Genomic DNA, 14305 nt, shown 5'->3' with positions numbered 1-14305 from the left:
GGAGGGAGTGGGGGGAGAGTAGAGGAGGAGTGGGTGGGAGAGGAGGAGTGGGGGGGAGAGGAGGAATGGAGGAGAGAGGAGGGAGGGAGTGGCGGGGAGAGTAGAGGAGGAGTGGGTGGGAGAGGAGGAGTGGGGGGGAGAGGAGGAGTGGAGGAGAGAGGAGGGAGGGAGTGGGGGGGAGAGTAGAGGAGGAGTGGGGGGGAGAAAAGGAGTGGGCGGGAGAGGAGGAGTGGGTGGGAGAAGAGGAGTGCGGGAGAGGAGGAGTGGGGGGGAGAGGAGGGAGGGAGTGGCGGGAGAGTAGAGGAGGAGTGGGTGGGAGAGGAGGAGTGGGGGGGAGAGGAGGAGTGGAGGAGAGAGGAGGGAGGGAGTGGGGGGGAGAGGAGGAGATCGGGGAGAGGAGAGGAGGAGTGGGCGGGAGAGGAGGAGTGGGTGGGAGAGGAGGAGTGGGGGGGAGAAAAGGAGTGGGCGGGAGAGGAGGAGTGGAGGAGAGAGGAGGGAGGGAGTGGGGGGGAGAGGAGGAGATCGGGGGAGAGGAGGAGTGGGTGGGAGAGGAGGAGTGGGGGGGAGAGGAGGAGTGGAGGAGAGAGGAGGGAGGGAGTGGCGGGGAGAGTAGAGGAGGAGTGGGTGGAGAGGAGGAGTGGGGGGGAGAGGAGGAGTGGAGGAGAGAGGAGGGAGGGAGTGGGGGGGAGAGTAGAGGAGGAGTGGGTGGGAGAGGAGGAGTGGGCGGGAGAGGAGGAGTGGAGGAGAGAGGAGGGAGGGAGTGGCGGGGAGAGTAGAGGAGGAGTGGGTGGGAGAGGAGGAGTGGGGGGGAGAGGAGGAGTGGAGGAGAGAGGAGGGAGGGAGTGGGGGGGAGAGTAGAGGAGGAGTGGTGGGAGAGGAGGAGTGGGGGGAGAGGAGGAGTGGAGGAGAGAGGAGGGAGGGAGTGGGGGGGAGAGTAGAGGAGGAGTGGGTGGGAGAGGAGGAGTGGGGGGGGAGAGGAGGAGTGGAGGAGAGAGGAGGGAGGGAGTGGCGGGGAGAGGAGGAGATCGGGGGAGAGGAGGAGTGGGTTGGGAGAGGAGGAGTGGGGGGGAGAGGAGGAGTGGAGGAGAGAGGAGGGAGGGAGTGGCGGGGAGAGTAGAGGAGGAGTGGGTGGGAGAGGAGGAGTGGGGGGGAGAGGAGGAGTGGAGGAGAGAGGAGGGAGGGAGTGGGGGGAGAGTAGAGGAGGAGTGGGTGGGAGAGGAGGAGTGGGCGGGAGAGGAGGAGTGGAGGAGAGAGGAGGGAGGGAGTGGCGGGGAGAGTAGAGGAGGAGTGGGTGGGAGAGGAGGAGTGGGGGGGAGAGGAGGAGTGGAGGAGAGAGGAGGGAGGGAGTGGGGGGGAGAGTAGAGGAGGAGTGGGTGGGAGAGGAGGAGTGGGGGGAGAGGAGGAGTGGAGGAGAGAGGAGGGAGGGAGTGGCGGGGAGAGTAGAGGAGGAGTGGGTGGGAGAGGAGTAGTGGGGGGGAGAGGAGGAGTGGAGGAGAGAGGAGGGAGGGAGTGGGGGGAGAGTAGAGGAGGAGTGGGTGGAGAGGAGGAGTGGGGGGGAGAGGAGGAGTGGAGGAGAGAGGAGGGAGGGAGTGGCGGGGAGAGTAGAGGAGGAGTGGGTGGGAGAGGAGGAGTGGGGGGGAGAGGAGGAGTGGAGGAGAGAGGAGGGAGGGAGTGGCGGGGAGAGTAGAGGAGGAGTGGGTGGGAGAGGAGGAGTGGGGGGGAGAGGAGGAGTGGAGGAGAGAGGAGGGAGGGAGTGGGGGGGAGAGTAGAGGAGGAGTGGGTGGGAGAGGAGGAGTGGGGGGGAGAGGAGGAGTGGAGGAGAGAGGAGGGAGGGAGTGGCGGGGAGAGTAGAGGAGGAGTGGGTGGGAGAGGAGGAGTGGGGGGGAGAGGAGGAGTGGAGGAGAGAGGAGGGAGGGAGTGGCGGGGAGAGTAGAGGAGGAGTGGGTGGGAGAGGAGGAGTGGGGGGGAGAGGAGGAGTGGAGGAGAGAGGAGGGAGGGAGTGGGGGGGAGAGTAGAGGAGGAGTGGGGGGGAGAAAAGGAGTGGGCGGGAGAGGAGGAGTGGAGGAGAGAGGAGGCAGGGAGTGGCGGGGAGAGTAGAGGAGGAGTGGGTGGGAGAGGAGGAGTGGGGGGAGAGGAGGAGTGGAGGAGAGAGGAGGGAGGGAGTGGGGGAGAGTAGAGGAGGTGATACTGACCAAACTCATCAGCAGAGAAGTGTCGAGTCCAGAAGGATTTCCCATTGGTCAGAGTCATTTCATATTCTAACTGCAGCCCGTCACCCTGCAGGGAGAGACAGAATCAGAACCAGAACCGCAGCACGTCACCCTGCAGGGAGAGACAGAATCAGAACCAGAACCGCAGCCCGTCACCTGCAGGGAGAGACAGAATCAGAACCAGAACCACAGCCCGTCACCCTGCAGGAGAGACAGAATCAGAACCAGAACCACAGCCCGTCACCCTGCAGGGAGAGACAGAATCAGAACCAGAACCGCAGCCCGTCACCCTGCAGGGAGAGACAGAATCAGAACCAGAACCGCAGCCTGTCACCCTGCAGGGAGAGACAGAACCAGACCGCAGCCCGTCACCCTGCAGGGAGAGACAGAACCAGAACCAGAACCGCAGCCTGTCACCCTGCAGGGAGAGACAGAACCAGAACCGCAGCCGTCACCCTGCAGGGAGAGACAGAATCAGAACCAGAACCGCAGCCCGTCACCCTGCAGGGAGAGACAGAATCAGAACCAGAACCGCAGCCCGTCACCCTGCAGGGAGAGACAGAACCAGAACCGCAGCCCGTCACCCTGCAGGGAGAGACAGAACCAGAACCGCAGCCCGTCACCCTGCAGGGAGAGACAGAACCAGAACCGCAGCCCGTCACCCTGCAGGGAGAGACAGAATCAGAACCAGAACCGCAGCCCGTCACCCTGCAGGGAGAGACAGAACCAGAACCGCAGCCCGTCACCCTGCAGGGAGAGACAGAATCAGAACAGAACCGCAGCCGGCACCCTGCATGGAGAGACAGAACCAGAACCAGAACCGCACCCTGCAGGGAGAGACAGAACCGCAGCCCGTCACCCTGCAGGGAGAGACAGAATCAGAACCAGAACCGCAGCCCGGCACCATGCAGGGAGAGCCAGAATCAGAACCAGAACCGCAGCCCGGCACCCTGCAGGGAGAGACAGAACCAGAACCGCAGCCCGTCACCCTGCAGGGAGAGACAGAATCAGAACCAGAACCGCAGCCCGTCACCCTGCAGGGAGAGACAGAACCAGAACCAGAACCGCAGCCCGTCACCCTGCAGGGAGAGACAGAATCAGAACCAGAACCGCAGCCCGTCACCCTGCAGGGAGAGACAGAACCAGAACCAGAACCGCAGCCCGTCACCCTGCAGGGAGAGACAGAATCAGAACCAGAACCGCAGCCCGTCACCCTGCAGGGAGAGACAGAACCAGAACCAGAACCGCAGCCCGTCACCCTGCAGAGAGAGCCAGAATCAGAACCAGAACCGCAGCCCGTCACCCTGCAGAGAGACAGAATCAGAACCGCAGCCCATCACCCTGCAGGGAGAACAGAACCAGAACCAGAACCGCAGCCCGGCACCCTGCAGGGAGAGACAGAATCAGAACCAGAACCGCAGCCCGTCACCCTGCAGAGAGAGCCAGAATCAGAACCAGAACCACAGCCCGTCACCCTGCAGGGAGAGACAGAACCAGAACCGCAGCCCGTCACCCTGCAGGGAGAGACAGAACCAGAACCAGAACCGCAGCCTGTCACCCTGCAGGGAGAGACAGAACCAGAACCGCAGCCCGTCACCCTGCAGGGAGAGACAGATCCAGAACCGCAGCCCGTCACCCTGCAGAGAGAGACAGAACCAGAACCAGAACCGCAGCCCGTCACCCTGCAGAGAGAGACAGAACCAGAACCAGAACCGCAGCCCGTCACCCTGCAGAGAGAGACAGAACCAGAACCAGAACCGCAGCCCGTCACCCTGCAGGGAGAGACAGAACCAAAACCGCAGCCCGTCACCCTGCAGGGAGAGACAGAACCAGAACCAGAACCGCAGCCCGTCACCCTGCAGAGAGAGACAGAACCAGAACCAGAACCAGAACCGCAGCCCGTCACCCTGCAGGGAGAGACAGAACCAGAACCAGAACCGCAGCCCGTCACCCTGCAGGGAGAGACAGAATCAGAACCAGAACCGCAGCCCGTCACCCTGCAGGGAGAGACAGAACCAGAACCAGAACCGCAGCCCGTCACCCTGCAGAGAGAGCCAGAATCAGAACCAGAACCGCAGCCCGTCACCCTGCAGGGAGAGACAGAATCAGAACCGCAGCCCATCACCCTGCAGGGAGAACAGAACCAGAACCAGAACCAGAACCGCAGCCCGGCACCCTGCAGGGAGAGACAGAATCAGAACCAGAACCGCAGCCCGTCACCCTGCAGAGAGAGCCAGAATCAGAACCAGAACCACAGCCCGTCACCCTGCAGGGAGAGACAGAACCAGAACCAGAACCGCAGCCTGTCACCCTGCAGGGAGAGACAGAACCAGAACCAGAACCGCAGCCTGTCACCCTGCAGGAGAGACAGAACCAGAACCGCAGCCCGTCACCCTGCAGGGAGAGACAGAACCAGAACCAGAACCGCAGCCCGTCACCCTGCAGAGAGAGACAGAATCAGAACCGCAGCCCGTCACCCTGCAGAGAGAGACAGAACCAGAACCAGAACCGCAGCCCGTCACCCTGCAGAGAGAGACAGAACCAGAACCAGAACCGCAGCCCGTCACCCTGCAGGGAGAGACAGAACCAAAACCGCAGCCCGTCACCCTGCAGGGAGAGACAGAACCAGAACCGCAGCCCATCACCCTGCAGGGAGAGACAGAAACAGAACCAGAACCGCAGCCCGTCACCCTGCAGGGAGAGACAGAATCAGAACCAGAGACAGAATCAGAACCAGAACCGCAGCCCATCACCCTGCAGAGAGAGACAGAACCAGAACCGCAGCCCGTCACCCTGCAGGGAGAGACAGAATCAGAACCAGAACCGCAGCCCATCACCCTGCAGGGAGAGACAGAATCAGAACCAGAACCGCAGCCCGTCACCCTGCAGGGAGAGACAGAACCAGAACCGCAGCCCGGCACCCTGCAGGGAGAGACAGAACCAGAACCAGAACCGCAGCCCGGCACCCTGCAGAGAGACAGAACCAGAACCGCAGCCCGTCACCCTGCAGGGAGAGACAGAATCAGAACCGCAGCCCGGCACCCTGCAGGGAGAGACAGAACCAGAACCAGAACCGCAGCCCATCACCCTGCAGAGAGAGCCAGAATCAGAACCAGAACCGCAGCCCGTCACCCTGCAGGGAGAGCAGAACCAGAACCGCAGCCCGGCACCCTGCAGGGAGAGACAGAACCAGAACCAGAACCGCAGCCCGGCACCCTGCAGAGAGACAGAACCAGAACCGCAGCCCGTCACCCTGCAGGGAGAGACAGAACCAGAACCAGAACCGCAGCCCATCACCCTGCAGAGAGAGCCAGAATCAGAACCAGAACCGCAGCCCGTCACCCTGCAGGGAGAGACAGAACCAGAACCAGAACCGCAGCCCGTCACCCTGCAGAGAGAGCCAGAATCAGAACCAGAACCGCAGCCCGTCACCCTGCAGGGAGAGACAGAACCAGAACCAGAACCGCAGCCCGTCACCCTGCAGGGAGAGACAGAATCAGAACCAGAACCGCAGCCCGGCACCCTGCAGGGAGAGACAGAATCAGAACCAGAACCACAGCCCGTCACCCTGCAGAGAGAGACAGAATCAGAACCAGAACCACAGCCCGTCACCCTGCAAGGAGAGACAGAACCAGAACCAGAACCGCAGCCCGTCACCCTGCAGGGAGAGACAGAACCAGAACCGCAGCCCGTCACCCTGCAGGGAGAGACAGAATCAGAACCAGAACCGCAGCCCGTCACCCTGCAGGGAGAGACAGAATCAGAACCAGAACCGCAGCCTGTCACCCTGCAGGGAGAGACAGAATCAGAACCAGAACCGCAGCCTGTCACCCTGCAGGGAGAGACAGAATCAGAACCAGAACCGCAGCCTGTCACTCTGCAGGGAGAGACAGAATCAGAACCAGAACCGCAGCCTGTCACCCTGCAGGGAGAGACAGAATCAGAACCAGAACCGCAGCCTGTCACCCTGCAGGGAGAGACAGAACCAGAACCGCAGCCTGTCACCCTGCAGGGAGAGACAGAATCAGAACCAGAACCGCAGCCTGTCACCCTGCAGGGAGAGACAGAACCAGAACCAGAAACGCAGCCCGTCACCCTGCAGGGAGAGACAGAACCAGAACCAGAACCGCAGCCTGTCACCCTGCAGGGAGAGACAGAACCAGAACCAGAACCGCAGCCTGTCACCCTGCAGGGAGAGACAGAACCAGAACACCGCAGCCCGTCACCCTGCAGGGAGAGACAGAACCAGAACCGCAGCCCGTCACCCTGCAGGGAGAGACAGAACCAGAACCAGAACCACAGCCCGTCACCCTGCAGAGAGAGACAGAACCAGAACCAGAACCGCAGCCCGTCACCCTGCAGGGAGAGACAGAACCAGAACCGCAGCCCGTCACCCTGCAGGGAGAGACAGAATCAGAACCAGAACCGCAGCCCGTCACCCTGCAGGGAGAGACAGAATCAGAACCAGAACCGCAGCCCGTCACCCTGCAGGGAGAGACAGAATCAGAACCAGAACCGCAGCCCGTCACCCTGCAGGGAGAGCCAGAATCAGAACCAGAACCGCAGCCCGTCACCCTGCAGGGAGAGACAGAATCAGAACCAGAACCACAGCCTGTCACCCTGCAAGGAGAGGCAGAATCAGAACCAGAACCGCAGCCCGTCACCCTGCAGGGAGAGACAGAATCAGAACCAGAACCGCAGCCCGTCACCCTGCAGGGAGAGACAGAATCAGAACCAGAACCGCAGCCCGTCACCCTGCAGGGAGAGACAGAATCAGAACCAGAACCGCAGCTCGTCACCCTGCAGAGAGAGACAGAACCAGAACTGCAGCCCGTCACCCTGCAGGGAGAGACAGAACCAGAACCAGAACCGCAGCCCGTCACCCTGCAGGGAGAGACAGAACCAGAACCGCAGCCCGTCACCCTGCAGGGAGAGACAGAATCAGAACCAGAACCGCAGCCCGTCACCCTGCAGAGAGAGACAGAACCAGAACTGCAGCCCGTCACCCTGCAGGGAGAGACAGAATCAGAACCAGAACCGCAGCCCGTCACCCTGCAGAGAGAGACAGAACCAGAACCGCAGCCCGTCACCCTGCAGGGGGAGCCAGAATCAGAACCAGAACCGCAGCCCGTCACCCTGCAGGGAGAGACAGAATCAGAACCAGAACCGCAGCCCGTCACCCTGCAGGGAGAGACAGAATCAGAACCAGAACCGCAGCCCATCACCCTGCAGGGAGAGACAGAACCAGAACCAGAACCGCAGCCCGTCACCCTGCAGGGAGAGACAGAATCAGAACCAGAACCGCAGCCCGTCACCCTGCAGGGAGAGACAGAATCAGAACCAGAACCGCAGCCCGTCACCCTGCAGGGAGAGACAGAATCAGAACCAGAACCGCAGCCCGTCACCCTGCAGGGAGAGACAGAACCAGAACCAGAACCGCAGCCCGTCACCCTGCAGAGAGACAGAATCAAAACCAGAACCGCAGCCCGTCACCCTGCAGGGAGAGACAGAATCAGAACCAGAACCGCAGCCCGTCACCCTGCAGGGAGAGACAGAATCAGAACCAGAACCGCAGCCCGTCACCCTGCAGGGAGAGACAGAACCAGAACCAGAACCGCAGCCCGTCACCCTGCAGAGAGACAGAATCAAAACCAGAACCGCAGCCCGTCACCCTGCAGGGAGAGACAGAACCAGAACCAGAACCGCAGCCCGTCACCCTGCAGCGAGAGACAGAATCAGAACCAGAACCGCAGCCCGGCACCCTGCAGGGAGAGACAGAACCAGAACCAGAACCGCAGCCCGTCACCCTGCAGGGAGAGACAGAATCAGAACCAGAACCGCAGCCCGTCACCCTGCAGGGAGAGACAGAATCAGAACCAGAACCGCAGCCCGTCACCCTGTAGGGAGAGACAGAATCAGAACCAGAACCGCAGCCCGTCACCCTGCAGGGAGAGACAGAATCAGAACCAGAACCGCAGCCCGTCACCCTGCAGGGAGAGACAGAACCAGAACCAGAACCGCAGCCCGTCACCCTGCAGAGAGACAGAATCAGAACCAGAACCACAGCCCATCACCCTGCAGAGAGAGACAGAATCAGAACCAGAACCGCAGCCCGTCACCCTGCAGGGAGAGACAGAACCAGAACCAGAACCGCAGCCCGTCACCCTGCAGGGAGAGCCAGAATCAGAACCAGAACCGCAGCCCATCACCCTGCAGGGAGAGCCAGAACCAGAACCAGAACCGCAGCCCGTCACCCTGCAGGGAGAGACAGAATCAGAACCAGAACCGCAGCCCGTCACCCTGCAGGGAGAGACAGAATCAGAACCAGAACCGCAGCCCATCACCCTGCAGGGAGAGACAGAATCAGAACCAGAACCGCAGCCCGTCACCCTGCAGGGAGAGACAGAATCAGAACCAGAACCGCAGCCCGTCACCCTGCAGGGAGAGACAGAACCAGAACCAGAACCGCAGCCCGTCACCCTGCAGGGAGAGACAGAACCAGAACCAGAACCGCAGCCCGTCACCCTGCAGGGAGAGACAGAATCAGAACCAGAACCGCAGCCCGTCACCCTGCAGGGAGAGACAGAACCAGAACCAGAACCGCAGCCCGTCACCCTGCAGGGAGAGACAGAATCAGAACCAGAACCGCAGCCCGTCACCCTGCAGGGAGAGATAGAATCAGAACCAGAACTGCAGCCCGGCACCCTGCAGGGAGAGACAGAACCAGAACCAGAACCGCAGCCCGTCACCCTGCAGGGAGAGACAGAATCAGAACCAGAACCGCAGCCCGTCACCCTGCAGGGAGAGACAGAACCAGAACCGCAGCCCGTCACCCTGCAGGGAGAGACAGAATCAGAACCAGAACCGCAGCCCGTCACCCTGCAGGGAGAGACAGAATCAGAACCAGAACCGCAGCCCGTCACCCTGCAGGGAGAGACAGAACCAGAACCAGAACCGCAGCCCGTCACCCTGCAGGGAGAGACAGAATCAGAACCAGAACCACAGCCCGTCACCCTGCAGGGAGAGACAGAATCAGAACCGCAGCCCGGCACCCTGCAGGGAGAGACAGAACCAGAACCAGAACCGCAGCCCGTCACCCTGCAGGGAGAGACAGAATCAGAACCGCAGCCCGGCACCCTGCAGGGAGAGACAGAACCAGAACCAGAACCGCAGCCCGTCACCCTGCAGGGAGAGACAGAACCAGAACCGCAGCCCGTCACCCTGCAGGGAGAGACAGAACCAGAACCAGAACCGCAGCCCGTCACCCTGCAGAGAGACAGAATCAGAACCAGAACCGCAGCCCGTCACCCTGCAGGGAGAGACAGAACCAGAACCAGAACCGCAGCCCGGCACCCTGCAGGGAGAGACAGAACCAGAACCGCAGCCCATCACCCTGCAGGGAGAGACAGAACCAGAACCAGAACCGCAGCCCGTCACCCTGCAGAGAGAGACAGAATCAGAACCAGAACCGCAGCCCGTCACCCTGCAGGGAGAGACAGAACCAGAACCGCAGCCCGTCACCCTGCAGGGAGAGACAGAACCAGAACCAGAACTGCAGCCCGTCACCCTGCAGGGAGAGACAGAACCAGAACCGCAGCCCGTCACCCTGCAGGGAGAGACAGAACCAGAACCAGAACCGCAGCCCGTCACCCTGCAGGGAGAGACAGAACCAGAACCAGAACCGCAGCCCGTCACCCTGCAGGGAGAGACAGAATCAGAACCAGAACCGCAGCCCGTCACCCTGCAGGGAGAGACAGAACCAGAACCGCAGCCCGTCACCCTGCAGGGAGAGACAGAACCAGAACCAGAACCGCAGCCCGTCACCCTGCAGGGAGAGACAGAACCAGAACCAGAACCGCAGCCCGTCACCCTGCGGGAGAGACAGAATCAGAACCAGAACCACAGCCCGTCACCCTGCAGGGAGAGACAGAACCAGAACCAGAACCGCAGCCCGTCACCCTGCAGGGAGAGACAGAACCAGAACCAGAACCGCAGCCCGTCACCCTGCGGGAGAGACAGAATCAGAACCAGAACCGCAGCCCGTCACCCTGCAGGGAGAGACAGAATCAGAACCAGAACCGCAGCCCGTCACCCTGCAGGGAGAGACAGAACCAGAACCGCAGCCCGTCACCCTGCAGGGAGAGACAGAATCAGAACCAGAACCGCAGCCCGTCACCCTGCAGGGAGAGACAGAATCAGAACCAGAACCGCAGCCCGTCACCCTGCGGGAGAGACAGAATCAGAACCAGAACCACAGCCCGTCACCCTGCAGGGAGAGACAGAACCAGAACCAGAACCGCAGCCCGTCACCCTGCAGGGAGAGACAGAACCAGAACCAGAACCGCAGCCCGTCACCCTGCGGGAGAGACAGAATCAGAACCAGAACCGCAGCCCGTCACCCTGCAGGGAGAGACAGAATCAGAACCAGAACCGCAGCCCGTCACCCTGCAGGGAGAGACAGAACCAGAACCAGAACTGCTGCCCCGCTCCTCCCTCTATCCAGATTTGCCCCGCTCCTCCCTCTCCCCAGATTTGCCCCGCTCCTCCCTCTCCCCAGATTTGCCCCGCTCCTCCCTCTCCCCAGATTTGCCCCGCTCCTACCTCTCCCAGATTTGCCCCACTCCTCCCTCTCCCCAGATTTGCCCCACTCCTCCCTATCCCAGATTTGCCCCGCTCCTCCCTCTCCCAGATTTGCCCCACTCCTCCCTCTCCCCAGATTTGCCCCGCTCCTCCCTCTCCCCAGATTTGCCCCGCTCCTCCCTCTCCCCAGATTTGCCCCGCTCCTCCCTCTCCCCAGATTTGCCCCGCTCCTCCCTCTCCCCAGATTTGCCCCGCTCCTCCCTCTCCCCAGATTTGCCCCGCTCCTCCCTCTCCCCAGATTTGCCCCGCTCCTCCCTCTCCCAGATTTGCCCCGCTCCTCCCTCTCCCCAGATTTGCCCCGCTCCTCCCTCTCCCCAGATTTGCCCCGCTCCTCCCTCTCCCCAGATTTGCCCCGCTCCTCCCTCTCCCCAGATTTGCCCCGCTCCTCCCTCTCCCCAGATTTGCCCCGCTCCTCCCTCTCCCCAGATTTGCCCCACTCCTCCTGTCCTGCCCCGGCACTCACCCCGCACTTGCTCAGGGCTATGTACCACCATCGCTCCCGCACAGACCGGAAACTCCGACCGCTGTTACAGCTCAGGTACCTCCGGCCAAACTCCTGTGTGACCTGTGGGGAGAGGGCACGGTGACCCAGGGGGGCGGTGACCTACGGGAGAGGGGGGCAGTACTGGAAGAGTGTGCAGTTTGGGGGGAGAGGGTGCAGTATTGGAAGAGTGTGCAGTATGGGGAGCAGTATTGGAAGAGTGTGCAGTATGGGGGGGGGGGCAGTATTGGAAGAGTGTGCAGTATGGGGGGGCAGTCTTGGAAGAGTGTGCAGTATGGGGGGGGGGCAGTATTGGAAGAGCGTGCAGGTATGGGGAGCAGTATTGGAAGAGTGTGCAGTATGGGGGGGCAGTATTGGAAGAGTGTGCAGTATGGGGGGACAGTATTGGAAGAGTGTGCAGTATGGGGGGGGCAGTATTGGAAGAGTGAGCAGTATGGGGGGGAGCAGTATTGGAAGAGTGTGCAGTATGGGGGGACAGTTTTGGAAGAGTGTGCAGTATGGGGGGAGCAGAATTGGAAGAGTATGCAGTATGGGGGGCAGTATTGGGAGAGTGTGCAGTATGGGGGGGCAGTATTGGAAGAGTGTGCAGAATGGGGGGGGCAGTATTGGAAGAGTGTGCAGTATGGGGGGCAGTATTGGAAGAGTGTGCAGTATGGGGGGCAGTATTAGAAGAGTGTGCAGTATGGGGGGCAGTATTGGAAGAGTGTGCAGTATGGGGGGGCAGTATTGGAAAAGTGTGCAGTGTGGGGGGGGGGCAGTATTGGAAGAGTGTGCAGTATGGGGGGGCAGTATTGGAAGAGTGTGCAGTATGGGTGCAGTATTGGGAGAGTGTGCAGTATGGGGGGGCAGTATTGGAAGAGTGTGCAGTATGGGGGGGGCAGTATTGGAAGAGTGTGCAGTATGGGGGTGGGGGTGGCAGTATTGGAAGAGTGTGCAGTATGGGGGGGGCAGTATTGGAAGAGTGTGCAGTATGGGGGGGGCAGTATTGGAAGAGTGTGCAGTATGGGGGTGGGGTGGCAGTATTGGAAGAGTGTGCAGTATGGGGGGCAGTATTGGAAGAGTGTGCAGTATGGGGAGGCAGTATTGGAAGAGTGTGCAGTATGGGGGGGCAGTATTGGAAGAGCGTGCAGTATGGGGGGGAGCAGTATTGGAAGAGTGTGCAGTATTGGGGGGGGGCAGTATTGGAAGAGTGTGCAGTATGGGGAGCATTATTGGAAGAGTGTGCAGTATGGGGGGGGGCAGTATTGGAATAGTGTGCAGTATGGGGGGGCAGTATTGGAAGAGTGTGCAGTATGGGGAGGCAGTATTGGAAGAGTGTGCAGCATGGGGGTGGCAGTATTGGAAGAGTGTGCAGTATGGGGGGGCAGTATTGGAAGAGTGAGCAGTATGGGGAGCAGTATTGGAAGAGTGTGCAGTATGGGGGGGCAGTATTGGAAGAGTGTGCAGTATGGGGGACAGTATTGGAAGAGTGTGCAGTATGGGGGGGGGGGCAATATTGGAATAGTGTGCAGTATGGGGGGCAGTATTGGAAGAGTGTGCAGTATGGGGAGGCAGTATTGGAAGAGTGTGCAGTATGGGGGGGCAGTATTGGAAGAGCGTGCAGTATGGGGAGCAGTATTGGAAGAGTGTGCAGTATGGGGGGGCAGTATTGGAAGAGTGTGCAGCATGGGGGTGGCAGTATTGGAAGAGTGTGCAGTATGGGGGGGCAGTATTGGAAGAGTGAGCAGTATGGGGAGCAGTATTGGAAGAGTGTGCAGTATGGGGGGGCAGTATTGGAAGAGTGTGCAGTATGGGGGACAGTATTGGAAGAGTGTGCAGTATGGGGGGGGCAGTATTGGAAGAGTGAGCAGTATGGGGGGGAGCAGTATTGGAAGAGTGTGCAGTATGGGGGGACAGTATTGGAAGAGTGTGCAGTATGGGGGGAGCAGAATTGGAAGAGTGTGCAGTATGGGGGGCAGTATTGGGAGAGTGTGCAGTATGGGGGGGCAGTATTGGAAGAGTGTGCAGAATGGGGGGGGGGGGCAGTATTGGAAGAGTGTGCAGTATGGGGGGCAGTATTGGAAGAGTGTGCAGTATGGGGGGCAGTATTAGAAGAATGTGCAGTATGGTGGGGCAGTATTGGAAGAGTGTGCAGTATGGGGGGGCAGTATTGGAAAAGTGTGCAGTGTGGGGGGGGGCAGTATTGGAAGAGTGTGCAGTATGGGGAGGGCAGTATTGCAAGAGTGTGCAGTATGGGGGCAGTATTGGGAGAGTGTGCAGTATGGGGGGGGCAGTATTGGAAGAGTGTGCAGTATGGGGGGGGCAGTATTGGAAGAGTGTGCAGTATGGGGGTGGGGGTGGCAGTATTGGAAGAGTGTGCAGTATGGGGGGGCAGTATTGGAAGAGTGTGCAGTATGGGGGGGGGGCAGTATTGGAAGAGTGTGCAGTATGGGGGGGCAGTATTGGAAGAGTGTGCAGTATGGGGGTGGCAGTATTGGAAGAGTGTGCAGTATGGGGGGCAGTATTGGAAGAGTGTGCAGTATGGGGAGGCAGTATTGGAAGAGTGTGCCGTATGGGGAGGCAGTATTGGAAGAGTGTGCAGTATGGGGAACAGTATTGGAAGAGTGTGCAGTATGGGGGGGGGCAGTATTGGAATAGTGTGCAGTATGGGGAGCAGTATTGGAAGAGTGTGCAGTATGGGGGGGGCACTATTGGAAGAGTGTGCAGTATGGGGGGGCAGTATTGGAAGAGTGTGCAGTATGGGGAGGCAGTATTGGAAGAGTGTGCAGTATGGGGGGGCAGTATTGGAAGAGTGAGCAGTATGGGGAGCAGTATTGGAAGAGTGTGCAGTATGGGGGGGCAGTATTGGAAGAGTGTGCAGTATGGGGGGACAGTATTGGAAGAGTGTGCAGTATGGGGGGGGCAGTATTGGAAGAGTGAGCAGTATGGGGGGGAGCAGTATTGGAAGAGTGTG

General features: G+C 60.6%; 1 protein-coding gene across 1 annotated transcript in view; it reads right to left on the bottom strand.

The window, feature by feature from the left end:
• TMEM145 (transmembrane protein 145) overlaps nt 1-14305 on the bottom strand; it is a 222693-nt gene that overhangs the window by 103952 nt on the left and 104436 nt on the right. The window contains exons 5-6 of the mRNA XM_075584146.1: nt 11314-11415; nt 2193-2277 (exon numbers count right to left, since the gene is read on the bottom strand). Coding sequence (XP_075440261.1) covers nt 2193-2277; nt 11314-11415 — 187 coding nt within the window. The remainder of the gene's footprint in view (nt 1-2192; nt 2278-11313; nt 11416-14305) is intronic.

The sequence above is a fragment of the Ascaphus truei genome, unplaced genomic scaffold, assembly GCF_040206685.1.
Source record: "Ascaphus truei isolate aAscTru1 unplaced genomic scaffold, aAscTru1.hap1 HAP1_SCAFFOLD_458, whole genome shotgun sequence".
Taxonomy (NCBI): domain Eukaryota; kingdom Metazoa; phylum Chordata; class Amphibia; order Anura; family Ascaphidae; genus Ascaphus; species Ascaphus truei.
This window is presented reverse-complemented; position numbering and strand designations above follow the sequence as displayed.